The following is a 20,908-nucleotide window of genomic DNA, read 5'->3' as shown; positions in this document are numbered from 1 at the left end:
CGCCGATCACGGCTGCAGTGGCATTCTGGATTGAGTCTCTGGAAGAGAACATTGGTTCAGCTACTCTGGACGACATTACGGACAGGCTTAGAGTCCTTAAACTAGCTAATTCATTCATTTCGGAGGCCGTAGTACATCTTACTAAACTTACGGCGAAAAATTCAGGATTCGCCATTCAGGCACGCAGGGCGCTGTGGCTAAAATCCTGGTCAGCTGATGTTACTTCTAAGTCTAAATTGCTTAATATACCTTTCAAAGGGCAGACCTTATTCGGGCCCGGGTTGAAAGAGATTATCGCTGACATTACAGGAGGTAAAGGCCATGCCCTGCCTCAGGACAAAGCCAAAGCCAAGACTAGACAGTCTAATTTTCGTTCCTTTCGTAATTTCAAAGCAGGAGCAGCATCAACTTCCTCTGCACCAAAACAGGAAGGAGCTGTTGCTCGCTACAGACAAGGCTGGAAACCTAACCAGTCCTGGAACAAGGGCAAGCAGACTAGGAAACCTGCTGCTGCCCCTAAAACAGCATGAATTGAGGGCCCCCGATCCGGGATCGGATCTAGTGGGGGGCAGACTTTCTCTCTTCGACCAGGCTTGGGCAAGAGATGTTCAGGATCCCTGGGCGCTAGAGATAATATCTCAGGGATACCTTCTGGACTTCAAATACTCTCCTCCAAGAGAGAGATTTCATCTGTCAAGATTGTCAACAATCCAGACAAAGAAAGAGGCGTTTCTACGCTGCGTACAAGAGCTCTTGTTAATGGGAGTAATCCATCCAGTTCCACGATCGGAACAGGGACAGGGGTTTTACTCAAATCTGTTTGTGGTTCCCAAAAAAGAGGGAACTTTCAGACCAATCCTGGACTTAAAGATCCTAAACAAATTCCTAAGAGTTCCATCGTTCAAGATGGAGACTATTCTGACAATTTTACCTATGATCCAAGAGGGTCAGTTCATGACCACTGTAGATTTAAAAGATGCTTACCTTCACATACCGATTCACAAAGATCATTATCGGTACCTAAGGTTTGCCTTCCTAGACAGGCATTACCAGTTTGTGGCTCTTCCATTCGGATTGGCTACAGCTCCAAGAATCTTCACAAAGGTTCTGGGTGCTCTTCTGGCGGTACTAAGACCGCGGGGAATCTCGGTAGCTCCATACCTAGACGACATTCTGATACAAGCTTCAAGCTTTCAAACTGCCAAGTCTCATACAGAGTTAGTGCTGGCATTTCTAAGGTCACATGGATGGAAGGTGAACGAAAAGAAAAGTTCACTCGTTCCACTCACAAGAGTTCCCTTCCTGGGGACTCTTATAGATTCTGTAGAAATGAAGATTTACCTGACAGAGGACAGGCTAACAAGACTTCAAAGTGCTTGCCGCACCCTTCATTCCATTCAACACCCGTCAGTGGCTCAATGCATGGAGGTAATCGGCTTAATGGTAGCGGCAATGGACATAGTACCCTTTGCACGCTTACACCTCAGACCACTGCAACTGTGCATGCTAAGTCAGTGGAATGGGGATTACTCAGACTTATCCCCTTCTCTGAATCTGGATCAAGAGACCAGAAATTCTCTTCTATGGTGGCTTTCTCGGCCACATCTGTCCAGGGGGATGCCATTCAGCAGACCAGACTGGACAATTGTAACAACAGACGCCAGCCTTCTAGGTTGGGGTGCCGTCTGGAATTCTCTGAAGGCTCAGGGACAATGGAGTCAGGAGGAGAGTCTCCTGCCAATAAACATTCTGGAATTGAGAGCAGTTCTCAATGCCCTCCTGGCTTGGCCCCAGTTGACAACTCGGGGGTTCATCAGGTTTCAGTCGGACAACATCACGACTGTAGCTTACATCAACCATCAGGGAGGGACAAGAAGCTCCCTAGCTATGATGGAAGTATCAAAGATAATTCGCTGGGCAGAGTCTCACTCTAGCCACCTGTCAGCAATCCACATCCCGGGAGTGGAGAACTGGGAGGCGGATTTCTTAAGTCGTCAGACTTTTCATCCGGGGGAGTGGGAACTTCATCCGGAGGTCTTTGCCCAAATACTTCGACGTTGGGGCAAACCAGAGATAGATCTCATGGCGTCTCGACAGAATGCCAAGCTTCCTCGTTACGGGTCCAGATCCAGGGATCCAGGAGCAGTCCTGATAGATGCTCTGACAGCACCTTGGGACTTCAGGATGGCTTATGTGTTTCCACCCTTCCCGTTGCTTCCTCGATTGATTGCCAGAATCAAACAAGAGAGAGCATCAGTGATTCTAATAGCACCTGCGTGGCCACGCAGGACTTGGTATGCAGACCTGGTGGACATGTCATCCTGTCCACCTTGGTCTCTACCTCTGAAACAGGACCTTCTGATACAGGGTCCCTTCAAACATCAAAATCTAACTTCTCTGAAGCTGACTGCTTGGAAATTGAACGCTTGATTTTATCAAGACGTGGGTTTTCTGAGTCAGTTATTGATACCTTAATACAGGCTAGGAAACCTGTTACCAGAAAGCTTTACCATAAGATATGGCGTAAATACCTATATTGGTGTGAATCCAAAGGTTACTCTTGGAGTAAGGTTAGGATTCCTAGGATATTGTCTTTTCTACAAGAAGGTTTAGAAAAGGGTTTATCTGCTAGTTCATTAAAGGGACAGATCTCAGCTCTGTCCATTCTGTTACACAAACGTCTGTCAGAAGTTCCTGACGTCCAGGCTTTTTGTCAGGCTTTGGCCAGGATTAAGCCTGTGTTTAAAACTGTTGCTCCACCATGGAGTTTAAACCTTGTTCTTAATGTTTTACAGGGCGTTCCGTTTGAACCCCTTCATTCCATTGATATAAAGTTGTTATCTTGGAAAGTTCTATTTTTAATGGCTATTTCCTCGGCTCGAAGAGTCTCTGAATTATCAGCCTTACATTGTGATTCTCCTTATTTGATTTTTCATTCGGATAAGGTAGTCCTGCGTACTAAACCTGGGTTCTTACCTAAGGTAGTTACTAACAGGAATATCAATCAAGAGATTGTTGTTCCTTCTTTATGCCCAAATCCTTCTTCAAAGAAGGAACGTCTACTGCACAACCTGGATGTAGTCCGTGCTCTAAAATTTTACTTACAGGCAACTAAGGAATTTCGACAAACGTCTTCTCTGTTTGTCATTTACTCTGGGCAGAGGAGAGGTCAAAAAGCTTCCGCTACCTCTCTTTCTTTTTGTCTTCGTAGCATAATTCGTTTAGCTTATGAGACTGCTGGACAGCAGCCTCCTGAAAGAATTACAGCTCATTCTACTAGAGCTGTGGCTTCCACTTGGGCCTTCAAGAATGAGGCCTCTGTTGAACAGATTTGCAAGGCTGCAACTTGGTCTTCGCTTCATACTTTTTCCAAATTTTACAAATTTGACACTTTTGCTTCATCGGAGGCTATTTTTGGGAGAAAGGTTCTTCAGGCAGTGGTTCCTTCTGTATAAAGAGCCTGCCTATCCCTCCCGTCATCCGTGTACTTTTGCTTTGGTATTGGTATCCCAGAAGTAATGATGACCCGTGGACTGATCACACTTAACAGAAGAAAACATAATTTATGCTTACCTGATAAATTCCTTTCTTCTGTAGTGTGATCAGTCCACGGCCCGCCCTGTTTTTAAGGCAGGTAAATATTTTTTAATTTATACTCCAGTCACCACTTCACCCTTGGCTTTTCCTTTCTCGTTGGTCCTTGGTCGAATGACTGGGAGTGACGTAGAGGGGAGGAGCTATATGCAGCTCTGCTGGGTGAATCCTCTTGCACTTCCTGTTGGGGAGGAGTAATATCCCAGAAGTAATGATGACCCGTGGACTGATCACACTACAGAAGAAAGGAATTTATCAGGTAAGCATAAATTATGTTTTTGTTACACCTATGCTCATTTATTTCTTATTGTTTATACTTCATATAAGAGTATTTATGTTAAAAAAAAAAACCATGAAGGTGGTTTCTGATTTTAGTAGGCAACAAATTAGGAGCCTCCGAGCATGTCTTAGCACTCCTGATATTTCTTAACAGGAATACACATAACTTTTTATCTAGTGTATGGGTGCCATTATCCATCTATGTGCCTCTGGATTATCTTTGTTCTACCTTTTCTAGTGCTCTACTCTGTAAGATGATAGTAGATAAGGTCAGATGTGGCATGTAGAACATTACCGATAATGGACCAGATGGAGAGTGGAGCACTAACTGTTTTGCGCAAGCGAAAAGGGGTTTATCGCGGGTGTTTGCACGCATCTGGTTTATCGCTCGTATTACAATTTAAAAGTAAACTCGATAGCTGGAGCGCAATTAAAGTTAACGCTTGTCGGGATAGCGTGTCCTCAGAGCTCTGGTTAACTGTTTTGCGAAACAAAAAAGTGTCACAAAACACATCAAAAATACATTACAAAGTACAGTTACATTGATAATAACACCATCTAGTAAAAATTATTAGAAAAAAAATTGTGCACAATAACGTTATAAGGGCTCAATGTCGCGTTGTACTCCCAGAGTAGAAAGAATCGATTCTTTCTACTCTGGGAGTACAACGCGGACAGTGCAGTCCGCACGATCTAAGACTATGAAATTTGTCTTGAAGAAGGCCTAAGAAAGGGCCGAAACGTCGACATTGTATTAATATAACCAGTACAATAAAAGTGATCTAATATGTGAAGTCCTGTGAGTGCCCTCCATCTTTACCATTACCCTATACGTATCATTTGAGGATAGCACCCAGGCAGTGGCAACTTTGATGTGGAAGGAGTGCTAGGCCACCGGCTACAATATATATATATATATATATATATATATATATATATATATATATATATATATATATATATATATATATATATATATATATATATATATATATATATATATATATACTGCTCAAAAAAATAAAGGGAACACTTAAACAACACAATGTATCTCCAAGTCAATCACACTTCTGTGAAATCAAATTGTCCACTTAGGAAGCAACACTGAGTGACAATCAATTTCACATGCTGTTGTGCAAATGGGATAGACAACAGGTGGAAATTATAGGCAATTAGCAAGACACCCCCAATAAAGGAGTGGTTCTGCAGGTGGTGACCACAGACCACTTCTCAGTTCCTATGCTTTCTGGCTGATGTTATGGTCACTTTTGAATGCTGGTGGTGCTTGCACTCTAGTGGTAGCATGAGACGGAGTCTACAACCCACACAAGTGGCTCAGGTAGTGCAGCTCATCCAGGATGGCACATCAGTGCGAGCTGTGGCAAGAAGGATTGCTGTGTCTGTCAGCGTAGTGTCCAGAGCATGGAGGCGCTACCAGGAGACAGGCCAGTACATCAGGAGACGTGGAGGAGGCCGTAGGAGGGCAACAACCCAGCAGCAGGACCGCTACCTCCGCCTTTGTGCAAGGAGGAACAGGAGGAGCACTGCCAGAGCCCTGCAAAATGACCTCCAGCAGGCCACAAATGTGCATGTGTCTGCTCAAACGGTCAGAAACAGACTCCATGAGGGTGGTATGAGGACCCAACGTCAACAGGTGGGGGTTGTGCTTACAGTCCAACACCGTGCAGGACGTTTGACATTTGCCAGAGAACACCAAGATTGGCAAATTCGCCACTGGCGCCCTGTGCTCTTCACAGATGAAAGCAGGGGCACACTGAGCACATTTGACAGACGTGACAGTCTGGAGACGCCGTGGAGAACGTTCTGCTGCCTGCAACATCCTCCAGCATGGCCAGTTTGGCAGTGGGTCAGTAATGGTGTGGGGTGGCATTTCTTTGAGGGGCCGAACAGCCCTCCATGTGCTCGCCAGAGGTAGCCTGACTGCCATTAGGTATCAAGATGAGATCCTCAGACCCCTTGTGAGACCATATGCTGGTGCGGTTGGCCCTGGGTTCCTCCTAATGCAAGACATTGCTAGATCTCATGTGGCTGGAGTGTGTCAGCAGTTCCTGCAAGATGAAGGCATTGATGCTATGGACTGGCCCTCCCGTTCCCCAGACCTGAATCCAATTGAGCACATCTGGGACATCATGTCTCGCTCCATCCACCAACTTCACTTTGCACCACAGACTGTCCAGGAGTTGGTGGATGCTTTAGTCCAGGTCTGGGAGGCAATCCCTCAGGAGACCATCCGCCACCTCATCAGGAGCATGCACAGGCGTTGTAGGGAGGTCATACAGGCACGTGGAGGCCACACACACTACTGAGCCTCATTTTGACTTGTTTTAAGGACATTACATCAAAGTTGGATCTGCCTGTAGTGTGTTTTTCCACTTTAATTTTGAGTGTGACTCCAAATCCAGACCTCCATGGGTTGAAAATTTTGATTTCCATTTTTTAATTTTTGTGTGATTTTGTTGTCAGCACATTCAACTATGTAAAGAACAAAGTATTTAATTAGAATATTTTATTCATTCAGATCTAGGATGTGTTATTTTAGTGTTCCCTTTATTTTTTTGAGCAGTGTGTGTGTATATATATATATATATATATATATATATATATTAAGCAAAAGAAGCGCACTCCAATGGGGATTAGTTTGTAAAAGGTGTCACTTTAATGTGAACGTTTTATTTAACACTACAGAATCTTAATGTGCATGTTTCTCATTGACCAATACAGGCTGAGAGCATTACGATACACACAACAAAACTAGTTTAAATTAAATATAAGTGCAAACAGATGTTGTGGGTTTTAGTGCAGATCAGTGATCTCCACAAAGATATGTCTTTTTACATTGCTCCTTCCTTTCTGTTTCAGCTCATATGAATCTATAGCAACTATTTTAAACTTGAACAATAAGAAAGTACACCGCCATATAATTATCGTGCATTTACCTAAAACAATCTGCTCAACTAAAATCATTATTTCTTCACACTAAATACCACACTTGGGGTTTAAATAATTGATAACCAAATTTTATTGGACATACGGGCAAAAAAACTATCTAAGAGATATGTGCTGTTCAGCAGTGACATGGCCTGTTGGGTAACTATGGAAGCAGAAAGTGGTCACAAACTGGGGGCACAATAGGACGTGAAGCTGCTGCAGTCTGTCAGATCTCACCTTTCTTAGGGGCAGCTCTGCCTCTGAACGAAACTGGCTGATTCACGGAAGTGAGTTATTTACACTGAGCTGGCAATAGCGCGCACTGTGTTGTGTCTGGGAGAAATATTTTCAGTTACGTTGTCACTCGCACACTTTGTTCACACTACCTACATAGGAATTGTGCATCCCTGAGTGACTACATAGTGGGCGGGGTTAGAAATTGCATACCCTTGCGTTTTTCGTGGTTTAAAATTGCATATGCGATTAATCGTGCAGCCCTAAAATATTTATATATATATATATATATATATATGTATGTGCAATGAACTATCACTTGAGAATATGCGATTGGGTTTGATTGCGAGTAGGGTGTTAGTTTTTTTTGTTCCATTGACTTCTAAGGGGGAATCAAAAGCGCAATATTCTGAGGCCTAGATTTGGAGTTTGGCGGTAGAAGGGCTGTTAACGCTCCGCAGGCTTTTTTCTGGCCGCACCATAAATTTAACTCTGGTATCGAGAGTTCAAACAAATGCTGCGTTAGGCTCCAAAAAAGGAGCGTAGAGCATTTTTACCGTAAATGCAACTCTCGATACCAGAGTTGCTTACGGACGCGGCCAGCCTCAAAAACGTGCTTGTGCACGATATCCCCATAGGAAACAATGGGGCTGTTTGAGCTGAAAAAAAACCTAACACCTGCAAAAAAGCAGCGTTCAGCTCCTAACGCAGCCCCATTGTTTCCTATGGGGAAACACTTCCTACGTCTGCACCTAACACTCTAACATGTACCCCGAGTCTAAACACCCCTAACCTTACACTTATTAACCCCTAATCTGCCGCCCCCACTATCGCTGACCCCTGCATATTATTTTTAACCCCTAATCTGCCGCTCCGTAAACCGCCGCAACCTACGTTATCCCTATGTACCCCTAATCTGCTGCCCTAACATCGCCGACCCCTATATTATATTTATTAACCCCTAATCTGCCCCCCACAACGTCGCCGACACCTGCCTACACTTATTAACCCCTAATCTGCCGAGCGGACCTGAGCGCTACTATAATAAAGTTATTAACCCCTAATCCGCCTCACTAACCCTATCATAAATAGTATTAACCCCTAATCTGCCCTCCCTAACATCGCCGACACCTAACTTCAATTATTAACCCCTAATCTGACGACCGGAGCTCATCGCTACTATAATAAATGGATTAACCCCTAAAGCTAAGTCTAACCCTAACACTAACACCCCCCTAAGTTAAATATAATTTAAATCTAACGAAATAAATTAATTCTTATTAAATAAATTATTCCTATTTAAAGCTAAATACTTACCTGTAAAATACATCCTAATATAGCTACAATATAAATTATAATTATATTATAGCTATTTTAGGATTTATATTTATTTTACAGGCAACTTGGTAATTATTTTAACCAGGTACAATAGCTATTTAATAGTTACCTAGTTAAAATAATAACAAATTTACCTTTAAAATAAATCCTAACCTAAGATATAATTAAACCTAACACTACCCTATCAATAAATTAATTAAATAAACTACCTACAATTACCTACAATTAACCTAACACTACACTATCAATAAATTAATTAAACACAATTGCTACAAATAAATACAATTACATAAACTAGCTAAAGTACAAAAAATAAAAAAGAACTGTTACAAAAAATAAAAAAATATTTACAAACATAAGAAAAATATTACAACAATTTTAAACTAATTACACCTACTCTAAGCCCCCTAATAAAATAACAAAGCCCCCCAAAATAAAAAATTCCCTACCCTATTCTAAATTAAAAAAGGTAAAGCTCTTTTACCTTACCAGCCCTGAACAGGGCCCTTTGCGGGGCATGCCCCAAGAATTTCAGCTCTTTTGCCTGTAAAAAAAAACATACAATACCCCCCCCCCCCCAACATTACAACCCACCACCCACATACCCCTAATCTAACCCAAACCCCCCTTAAATAAACCTAACACTAAGCCCCTGTTCCGATCAGCCAATAGAATGCGAGCTCAATCTGATAGGCTGATTGGATCAGCCAATCGGATTGAACTTGATTCTGATTGGCTGATGGAATCCTATCAGCCAATCGGAATTCGAGGGACGCCATCTTGGATGACGTCCCTTAAAGGAACAGTCATTCGTCGTTCAGTCGTCGGGCCGGATGGATGTTCCGCGCTGGAGGTCTTCAGGATCCTGCCGCTTCGCTCCGGATAGAAGACCATAGAAGATGCCGCCTGGATGAAGACTTCAATCGGATGGAAGATCCTCTTCTGCCCCGCTTGGATGAAGACTTTGACCGGATCATGGACCTCTTCAGCCCCCCGCTTGGGCTTGGATCAGGACATCGGAGGAGCTCTTCAGGACGGATCGGTGAACCTGGATGGTGAAGACAAGGTAGGAAGATCTTCAGGGGCTTAGTGTTAGGTTTATTTAAGGGGGGTTTGGGTTAGATTAGGGGTATGTGGGTGGTGGGTTGTAATGTTGGGGGGGGTATTGTATGTTTTTTTTTACAGGCAAAAGAGCTGAAATTCTTGGGGCATGCCCCGCAAAGGGCCCTGTTCAGGGCTGGTAAGGTAAAAGAGCTTTTAACCTTTTTTAATTTAGAATAGGGTAGGGAATTTTTTATTTTGGGGGGCTTTGTTATTTTATTAGGGGGCTTAGAGTAGGTGTAATTAGTTTAAAATTGTTGTAATATTTTTCTTATGTTTTGTAAATATTTTTTTATCTTTTGTAACTTAGTTCTTTTTTATTTTTTGTACTTTAGCTAGTTTATTTAATTGTATTTATTTGTAGGAATTGTGTTTAATTAATTTATTGATAGTGTAGTGTTAGGTTAATTGTAGGTAATTGTAGGTAGTTTATTTAATTAATTTATTGATAGGGTAGTGTTAGGTTTAATTATATCTTAGGTTAGGATTTATTTTACAGGTAAATTTGTTATTATTTTAACTAGGTAACTATTAAATAGCTATTGTACCTGGTTAAAATAATTACCAAGTTGCCTGTAAAATAAATATAAATCCTAAAATAGCTATAATATAATTATAATTTATATTGTAGCTATATTAGGATGTATTTTACAGGTAAGTATTTAGCTTTAAATAGGAATAATTTATTTAATAAGAGTTAATTAATTTCGTTAGATGTAAATTATATTTAAGTTAGGGGGGTGTTAGTGTTAGGGTTAGACTTAGCTTTAGGGGTTAATCCATTTATTATAGTAGCGGTGAGCTCCGGTCGTCAGATTAGGGGTTAATAATTGAAGTTAGGTGTCGACGATGTTAGGGAGGGCAGATTAGGGGTTAATACTATTTATTATAGGGTTAGTGAGGCGGATTAGGGGTTAATACATTTATTATAGTAGCGGTGCGGTCCGCTCGGCAGATTAGGGGTTAATAAGTGTAGGCAGGTGTCGGCGACGTTGAGGGGGGCAGATTAGGGGTTAATAAATATAATATAGGGGTCGGCGGTGTTAGGGGCAGCAGATTAGGGGTACATAAGTATAACGTAGGTGGCGGTCGGCAGATTAGGGGTTAAAAAATTTGAATCGAGTGTCGGCGATGTGGGGGGACCTCGGTTTAGGGGTACATAGGTAGTTTATGGGTGTTAGTGTACTTTAGGGTACAGTAGTTAAGAGCTTTATGAACCGGCGTTAGCCCTGCTATTTTCCGGCGGCTGGAGTTTTGTCGTTAGAGCTCTAACGCTCACTTCAGAAACGACTCTAAATACCAGCGTTAGAAAGATCCCATTGAAAAGATAGGATACGCAATTGACGTAAGGGGATCTGCGGTATGGAAAAGTCGCGGCTGAAAAGTGAGCGTTAGACCCTTTAATCACTGACTCCAAATACCGGCGGTAGCCTAAAACCAGCGTTAGGAGCCTCTAACGCTGGTTTTCACGGCTAACGCCAAACTCCAAATCTAGGCCTGAGTTTGCTATATAAAAGACAAAACAAAGGGGCGCCTCGTGTAGTATCATCAAATAAGCATAAAGCCACAGAAAAAAAGCCAAATGGGTACTCACAAGGCTCTGGAGCACACCTATGTACTTGTAGGTACAGGCTGCAGATTTTATCAGGTGTGATAGCTCACCCACAGAGGATATCAGCCATTAACTGTAGTAGGAAAATAAAACACAGGAAAAGCACCAAATTGTGCAGATCACAAAGGATATGGTGTTTGACTTAGCACAAAGAAAGATTGGGTACTCGCATATTAGATGAGCACACTTATGTGCTAGTAGGAGCAAGCTGGCATATTATGGTAAGGTGTGTCAGCTCACCACCAAGGGACTTTTTCCTTAGGATGCAATATCCAAAAGTGGCAGATTTCAGTGTGTTAGGTTCCACTCCAAGCAGGTGCAGGCAGGTAAAATCACTCACAAGAGTATTTTTTAAAAATTAAAAAGTTCTATTTATTCAAAACAAATTAAAATACATATACAAAGGAGTGAACTAGGGGCATACAGTCAAGCCCCCTATAAATGCAACGCGTTTCTCGGCTCATACGCCGTTTCCTCAGGCATGACTGAGGAAACGGCGTATGAGCCGAGAAACGCGAGTCACATGACACCGGGAGGGAATATTGCTAATTGGGCCCAATTTGGACATTTCCACTTAAGGGTGTACTCACTTTTGTTGCCAACAGTTTAGACATTAATGGCTGTGTGTTGTTATTTTGAGGGGACAGCAAATTTACACTGTTATACAGGCTGTACACTCACTACTTTACATTGTAGCAAAGTGTCATTTCTTCAGTGTTGTCACATGAAAAGATATAATAAAATATTTATAAAAATGTGAGGGGTGTACTCACTTTTGTGAGATACTGTGTGTGTGTGTGTGTGTGTGTATGTACAGGTGGCCCTCGGTTTACGCCAGTTCAATTTGCGCCGTATCAGAATAACAACCTTTTTTTTCAGTCATGTGACTGCTATTGAAAAGCTTTGGAAAGCAATGAATGCACTAATTAAAAAAAGCCAGTAGGTGGAGCTGTCCGCTTGTTTTGCAGCAAAGTTATGCAACTTAACAGGTCTGAAATTGATCTGTGTACACAGAACAGACATTAGCTATCGAGCAGCCACTTCCCTATTATCTTCCTGTCCAGCAGCTTGAGATGAGGGTGCCTAACTGCCTATTAATCACTGCAGATTGAAATGCATAGAATAGGTGCAGACCCAATATTATCTAACATGCTAACAATGCAGAGAACTGATTGCAGAAAAATGCAAGTAAAACAACGTTTTTGTTAATTAAACTTAGTTTGATGATGATGCAGTCTGTTGTGTAATTATTTAATTAGGTGCTGTTAGCAAATTATTTTGTTTATTAAACTTAGTTTGATGATGATGCAGTCTGTTGTGTGATTATTTAATTAGTTGCTTTTAGCAAATGTTTTTGTAAATTAAACTTAGTTTGATGATGATGATGATACAATCTTTATTATTATTATTATTATTATTATTATCATGTATTTGTAGAGCGCCAACAGATTCCACAGCGCTATTATTAGGTTTATAATGCTGTTTAGCATTTAATGTCTTCATTTCAAACCTTTAAAAATAATGTATTAGGTGTTACTTATGTCAATTTTGAGAGGGGCCTGGAACCTAACTCCCTCACTTCCCATTGACTTACATTATAAACTGGGTTTCAATTTACAACGGTTTCAATTTACAACTATTCCTCCTGGAACCTAACCCTGGCGTAAACTGAGGGCTACCTGTATATATGTGTGTGTGAATATATAAATATATATACAAATATGCTAAAAAAATTGTGGAGCTGAAATAATGAGGGAAGCTACAGATTTCTGCTTGCTAGGGCAGCACAGAACCTAAATATTTAACTGATGCTAGCACAGCACTCATTGTTCACCAACCACATACTTTATTCCTTTTATTAAAGTTTTGTGTTTAGCATTGCAAATTTGTCAATAATAAAACTATAGCAATGCAAATGTATTTTTATTTAATTTCAGGTCTCAATGCAAAATGAATATAATTAGAGAGAATAAGGATCTGGCCTGTTTCTACACAACAAAGCATTCCTGGAGGGGAAAGTAAGTTTTTTTTTTTTTTTTGGTTTGTTTGCTTGTTCTTTCAAGAGGTTGCTAGAATTGTTTGTGTTTTTGTTACATATTATTAGGATTAATTTATAGTGACCGGTCACATATTTTTATATGTTCATTGATGAGACGTTTTATTCCTGCATTGATTTTTCAACTGTTGTTTTGATAGACAATAAACTATTATTTTTTTATATTGATTTTATATATATATATTAATAAAGGGACAGTACACTGTAAAATTGTTTTTATATTAATGTATTTTCAATGATTTGTTATACCAGCTGCAGAGTATAACATGTATGAGAAATAGCATTTTCAGGTTTGTGTATATGAAGTATCTGGTTTTGTGCTTTTAAACCACAGCCTATTACAATGGGTTGAGCTTCAGGTAATATCAGATCTCATTATGTTATCACTTTGTGTACACACTAAGGCTGCAACCAACAATTATTTTCATAATCGATTAATCCCCTGATTATTTTTTTCGATTAATAATGGGCCTTCATATTGGACTTAAGTTGTAGTAATTCTCCCTTTTTGCATCGTATTATGTCAACGTGTGAAATGCATATATTTCTGTAAAAAATTTAGATACTATAGACAAAGTGTATTAACGAACAATGATTTAGACTATAACTGTAACAAAATTGTCAATGTAATGTTCTGTCAATATTGTTGACATTGTTATAAATAAAAAGAATATTAAATAAAAAAAAAAATCCTATATTTAAAATTAAAATCCACATACTGAGTGTTATTATAAATATAAACTTATCTTTGTTAGCTCTTCATCAATGCTAAGTGTTTTCCACCTTGGCAAGGGGCCTTCAAATAAAGTAAGCCTTGACTTCATTTTAATATAAAAATATCTTGAATATCTATATGCAGTGGTAAATAACCAGCTATAAAGGTTAGGGAAAAAATATCTAGTACATACTTAAAATAACATATATACTTATAAAGGTTGAATTTGGTACATATTACAATTAATTAAAAATATAAAAAAAAACAAGAAAACAGTCAAAAGCGTTAAGGACTATATTTCAATAACAGGACAAAGCCTTACTCATTTATCTATACAGTACATATAATCAGCAATAGCAAAACAGATAATAGTGCACATAAATTCAAATAACAAATCCCATCAATCTAGGGCTAGGTGTAAATAACAAATTCTGCACTATATCATGCAACACATAGCCCCAAATCACCTGATTTATTATAAACAATCCAGATGATGATTCCTATTTTATTTCTGGGTTGCAAATAAGCCAAAAGTAGTTGTAAACTACTACTGTTCTGAAAAAGTGAAAAGTAAACGTCTGCAGACGTCCTTTAGGCTAAGGAGATAACCATAAAACACATTACCATGTGCAGGAGCCTATTGGAGTGAAGCAGTTGGTGCTGTGCACAGACCAACTAATTGCAAACCAACTAATCGATTATGAGATTCGTTGACAAATATTTACATAATCGATTATTTGTTACAGCTCTAGTACACACACTTGCTTTCTTATCTTATATTTGTCTGGAAAACTAAAGCTCAATACATAGAGAGAACAATGGAAAATTACCATTTTATTACTTAACTATCCTGCACCCCACTGGGAGTGTCATTTCATCTGCTGGCTGTGTTTACTTAGGCTATTCAATAGCTGAGACTCCAGTATCAAAACTTTCAGTATAGGCTCAAACCACAAACTAAATCGGCTATTTCAAAGGCCCAAAAATGTAATACACTCCAGCAGGTAAAATGGATAATTGGGAACAATTGAAATGGGAGAAAATGTCTTTCATGTAATTGGCAAGAGTCCATGAGCTAGTGACGTATGGGATATACATTTCTACCAGGAGGGAGCAAAGTTTCCCAAACCTCAAAATGCCTATAAATACACCTCCTGCCTCACACATACCTTAGTTTTACAAACTTTGCCTCTCATGGAGGTGGTGAAGTAAGTTGTGCTTGATTTTCTTCTGTGATAGGCACTTCTAAGCATATTGAAGCCCAGTTCCTCTCAAAGTACAGTGTTTGTCTGAGGGATGTGGTTGGGAGTATTGCCTGATGACGCCATGTTTTCACCTATGGGAAATCTATTCTAAGGCTCTCTTTAATCGGTCGCAGGGATTCATCAGCTGTCTCCCTTTACAGATTGACATTATACTCCTCTACCATTACCTCTGCTGATATGTTTCAGTACTGGTTTGACGGTCTGCTATATGTGGATGGGTGTCTTCTGGTAAGTATATATCTTTTTTTTTTTTTTTTTAAAGACACTCTCAGCTATGTTTGGCACTTTATCTTATAAAGTTTTAAATGTGTATTGTATATGTGACGGATACCCCGGCTACCCCGACTGGGTAGCTCCGCCAAACTGGTCCTGCTTCTTCCCTGCCGACTGCAGCTCTGTAGGTGGCATGTGACCACAGCCTGTAGCCACCCCTGATGCCCGAAAGCACCAGTACTCAGTCTCCCACGCTGTGGCAGACTCCAGCTACCCCGACTGGGTAACTCTGCCAGAGGGTCCTTCCTTTGCCTGGAACAGGCTGCTATGTAGCCCAGGAAAGTGATTCTAGCAGGAGCCCACCTAAATGACTAGACAGACTAACATTCAGGTGAACTAAGAACTGACTTTATTGGGACAAACACACATCTTTTATACACACACACATCTTGATAAAACAGGGAGACAATGCCACAGTTTTCCCGCCATTCCCGCCCCTCCAGACTGACCGGCGCCTCCATAGCAACCATAGTCTCACAGAATCCCAGGACACAGTGGTGACAGTTTTGGGGTGATCCCGGGGGAGCGGCTGCAATTCCAGGGTGTCACAGTCCAAAAATCGGCGTGATTCGTTATTGGGGACCGGAGATACAGCCAGTTGAAGTTATGGGGGTAGGGGTGTCCAAAACCTCTGGTTCCCAAAGCAGCTCTCCTCTGGTAATTCCCCCACCTCTTGTCCTCCCTAGGGGCTACTAATCCCCAAAAGAGCGGAGCTCTGGGGCACATGGTTGCTGGAGCGACCAGGGGTAAAGTTAGCGGGTGTCCTGCTGTCCTGTGGCCGACCGGGAGTTTCAGGAGCCCAGACAGCCTGACAGGGGTTAGGCGGCCGACTGGGAGTTCCAGGGGCCCGGCCAGCCTAGGTGGATTTTCCTGGTCATACACCAGCTTTTCACAAGACAAGCAAACCAAAGCTTCCAGGGATTGTGGTTGCTCTGAGGAGCCCAAAACCACTGAGAAACAACAGGGGTCAGGTTGTAGGGGGGTGGGGGGGTAGCCTTAGCTGTCTGGTATCCGTGGCAGTTTATATTTGCCATGAGTCAGGTCTGTGTATTTCCCTTTGCAATCTAACAGTTTCAGCATGGAAATTATGTTTCTGGGAGTTTTTAGGCTTACCTGGGGTTCCAGTTAGTGGGCTTAGGCTCGCAATGACGCAGAATGTAACTTTTTATTGCAACGTTTTTGTCACAAAATTCTTTTGCTGCGAAGTCGCGTCTGCTGTGACGCGAGTTATGTAATTTCTTGCGACTTTCTTGGCGCAAGTTTTTTTGTCTCCTGTTGTGACGAGAGTCGTGTCATTTTAGTTGTTAAAGCTTTGGCATTTGTGCCTTTCTTGGCGCCTAAATTTGTTCTATTAAGCCTCTCCCTCTTTTGCTCTCTGCTATCATTTGATTCATAGAGGGCTAGGTTGTTTGCTTTTGGTACTAGCTCAATCTTTTCATTTAGGAGAATCTCACACGAAACAACTAGTGTGGTTTCTTCAAGAACATAGTTAGAGGATCAATTTACAAAAGAGTTTCTTGATTCCTCAGACAAGGGTCAGCTTTTTAGGTTTCCAGATAGATTCAGTGTCCATGAATCTTTCTCTGAAAGACAAGAGACAAATGAAGTTAGTTTTAGCTCGTCTAAACCTTCAGTCTCTATCATTTCCTTCAGTGGCTATGTGCATGGAAGTTTTAGGTCTTATGACTGCTGCATCGGACGCAATCCCCTTTGCTAGTTTTCATAGGAGGCCTCTACAGCTTTGCATGTTGCACCAATGGTGCAGGGATTGTTCTCAGATATCACAACTGATATATTTAAATCCCAACACTCAACTCTCTCTGACTTGGTGGTTAGACCATCACCTTTTCTTTTACAAGATATGACGAGTCCACGGATTTCATCCTTGTGGGATTTATCCTCCTGCTAACAGGACGTGGCAAAGAGCACCACAGCAGAGCTGTATATATAGCTCCTCCCTTCCCTCCACCTCCAGTCATTCTCTTTGCCTGTGTTAGTAATAGGGAGAGGTAAAGGGAGGTGTTAGTTTAGATTCTTCAATCAAGAGTTTATTAAGTGGTGCCACAGTGTGCTACTTTGTTCTGGGGTTTAGCCTAAACCAAATCAATCTCTTCAGTACAAAAAGAGAAGCATTTGGTGGCTTCAAAGCAATTGGAACTTGTGGGATTTTATTCTCACTGCGCCTGACATAAATTGTATGCTGCCCTTTTAGGGGAAAAATCTGAGAAATCTTACTCGGTGTTTTCTCCAACATTGGTGTGTCCGGTCCACGGCGTCATCCATAACTTGTGGGAATATTCTCTTCCCCAACAGGAAATGGCAAAGAGCACAGCAAAAAGCTGTCCATATAGTCCCTCCTAGGCTCCGCCCACCCCAGTCATTCTCTTTGCCGCTGAACAAGCAGCATCTCCATGGAGATGGTGAAGAGTATGTGGTGTTTAGTTGTAGTTTTTTTTTATTCTACTATCAAGAGTTTGTTATTTTAAAATAGTGCTGGTATGTACTATTTACTCTGAAACAGAAAAGGATGAAGAGTTCTGTTTGTGAGAGGAGTATGATTTTAGCAGCAGTAACTAAAATCGGTTTCTGTTTCCACATAGGACTGTTGAGATGAGATAACTTCAGTTGGGGGGAACAGTTGGCAGACTTTTCTGCTTAAGGTATGACTAGCCATATTTCTAACAAGACTGTGTAATGCTGGAAGGCTGTCATTTCCCCCTCTTGGGGACCGGTAAGCCATTTTCTTAGTCTCAAACAGAATAAAGGGCTTAATATGGGCTATAAAACTGGTAGACACTTATGGGCTAGATCGATTGCTTTATTTGGGCATTTTATACAGCTTGATGTTGAAATTCACACTTTATAACTTTGGGGAACGTTTTTTTACGTCAGGCACTGGTTTAGATACCTTCCCAGTCAGGAAGGGCCTTCTATGTAGTAGGCAGAGCCTCATTTTCGCGCCATTACTGCGCAGTTACTTTTGAGAGCAGGACATGCAGCTGCATGTGTATGGGTCTGGAAGTAGTTGAAAAGGTCCCTAGAAGGCTTCATTTGGTATCGTATACCCCCCTGGGTTTGGTAAAGTCGCAGCAAAGGCTGTAGCTGGGACTGCAGAGGGGTTAAAACTATAAACGGCTCCGGTTTTGTCATTTTAAGGGTTAAAGGTCTGAAATTTGGGGTGCAATGCTTTGAATGCTTTAAGACACTGTGGTGAAAATTTGGTTAAAATTGAACAATTCCTTCATAGTTTTTCACATATTCAGTAAAAAAGTGTGCCCTGTTTAAAATTTAAAGAGACAGTAACGTTTTTGTTTTAAAACGTTTTTTTTGTACTTTATTGACAAGTTTAAGCCTGTTTAACATGTCTGTGCCTTCAGATAAACTATGTTCTGTATGTATGGAAGCCAATGTGTCTCCCCCTTCAAAATTGTGTGATAATTGTGCCATAGCGTCCAAACAAAGTAAGGACAGTACTGCCACAGATAGTAAAGTTTCCCAAGATGATTCATCAGATGAAGGGAGTAGACATAGTTCTACATCATCTCCTTCTGTTTCTACACCAGTTTTGCCCACGCAGGAGACCCCTAGTACTTCTAGCGCGCCAATGCTTGTTACTATGCAACAATTGACGGCAGTAATGGATAACTCCATAGCAAATATTTTATCCAAAATGCCTGCATTTCAGAGAAAGCGCGATTGCTCTGTTTTAAACACTGTAGAGCAGGAGGGCGCTGATAATAATTGCTCTGTCATAACCTCACACCAATCTGAAGTGGCCATGAGGGAGGTTTTGTCAGATGGGGAAATTTCTGATTCAGGTAGAATTTCTCGACAGGCAGAACCTGATGTTGTGACATTTAAATTTAAATTAGAGCATCTCCGCGCACTGCTTAAGGAGGTGCTATCTACTCTGGACGATTGTGACAACCTGGTCATTCCAGAAAAATTGTGCAAGATGGACAAGTTCCTAGAGGTTCCGGTGCACCCCAACGCTTTTCCTATACCCAAGCGGGTGGCGGACATAGTGAATAAGGAATGGGAGAAGCCCGGCATACCTTTTGTCCCCCCTCCTATATTTAAGAAATTATTTCCTATGGTCGACCCCAGAAAGGACTTATGGCAGACAGTCCCTAAGGTCGAGGGGGCAGTTTCTACACTAGCTAAGCGCACTACTATTCCTATCGAGGATAATTGTGCTTTCAAAGATCCTATGGATAAAAAATTGGAGGGTTTGCTTAAAAAGATTTTTGTACAGCAAGGTTACCTCCTGCAACCTATTTCGTGCATTATTCCTGTCACTACAGCAGCGTGGTTCTGGTTCGAGGAACTAGAAAAGTCGCTCAGTAGAGAGACTCCATATGAGGAGGTTATGGACAGAATTCACGCACTTAAGTTAGCTAATTCCTTTATTTTAGATGCCGCTTTGCAGTTAGCTAGATTAGCGGCGAAAAATTCAGGGTTTGCAATTGTGGCGCGCAGAGCTCTCTGGCTAAAGTCTTGGTCAGCGGATGTATCTTCCAAGACAAAATTGCTTAATATCCCTTTCAAGGGTAAAACCCTTTTTGGGCCAGAATTGAAAGAGATTATCTCAGACATCACTGGGGGTAAGGGCCACGCCCTCCCACAAGATAGGCCTTTCAAGGCCAAGAATAAGTCTAATTTTCGTTCCTTTCGCAATTTCAGGAACGGACCGGCCTCCAACTCTGCAGCCTCTAGACAAGAGGGTAATGCTTCGCAAACCAAACCAGCTTGGAAACCGATGCAAGGCTGGAACAAGGGTAAGCAGGCCAAGAAGCCTGCTGCTGCTACCAAAACAGCATGAAGGAGTAGCCCCCGATCCGGGACCGGATCTAGTAGGGGGCAGACTCTCTCTCTTCGCTCAGGCTTGGGCAAGAGATGTTCAGGATCCCTGGGCACTAGAAATAGTTTCTCAGGGTTATCTTCTGGAATTCAAGGAACTACCCCCAAGGGGAAGGTTCCACATGTCTCACTTATCTTCAAACCAAATAAAGAGACAGGCATTCTTACATTGTGTAGAAGACCTGTTAAAAATGGGAGTGATACACCCAGTTCCAACTGTGGAACAAGGAATGGGGTTTTACTCAAATCTGTTTGTAGTTCCCAAAAAAGAGGGAACTTTCAGACCAATTCTGGATTTAAAGATTCTAAACAAATTTCTCAGAGTGCCATTGTTCAAAATGGAAACTATTCGAACGATTTTACCTACAATCCAGGAGGGTCAATTTATGACTACCGTGGATCTAAAGGATGCGTATCTACATATTCCTATCCACAAAGATCATCATCAGTTCCTAAGGTTCGCCTTTCTGGACAAACATTTCCAGTTTGTGGCTCTCCCATTCGGGCTAGCCACTGCTCCAAGGATTTTCACAAAGGTACTCGGGTCCCTTCTAGCGGTTGTAAGACGAAGGGGCATTGCAGTGGCACCTTACTTGGACGGCATTCTGATACAAGCGTTGTCTCTTTCAAAG

At 41.4% G+C, this 20,908-nt stretch overlaps 1 protein-coding gene across 4 annotated transcripts in view; it reads left to right on the top strand.

Moving 5' to 3' along the window:
- DNAJC13 (DnaJ heat shock protein family (Hsp40) member C13) overlaps window positions 1-20,908 on the top strand; it is a 709,325-nt gene that overhangs the window by 123,412 nt on the left and 565,005 nt on the right. For all 4 annotated transcript variants that reach the window (XR_008402530.1, XM_053714290.1, XM_053714292.1 and 1 more), the window contains exon 2: window positions 13,045-13,125. Coding sequence is in view for 3 of the 4 variants with exons in the window: in XM_053714290.1 (XP_053570265.1) it covers window positions 13,058-13,125 (68 nt within the window). In the remaining variant the exon portion in view is untranslated. The remainder of the gene's footprint in view (window positions 1-13,044; window positions 13,126-20,908) is intronic.

This window comes from Bombina bombina, chromosome 5 (genome assembly GCF_027579735.1).
Source record: "Bombina bombina isolate aBomBom1 chromosome 5, aBomBom1.pri, whole genome shotgun sequence".
Taxonomy (NCBI): Eukaryota; Metazoa; Chordata; class Amphibia; order Anura; family Bombinatoridae; genus Bombina; species Bombina bombina.
This window is presented reverse-complemented; position numbering and strand designations above follow the sequence as displayed.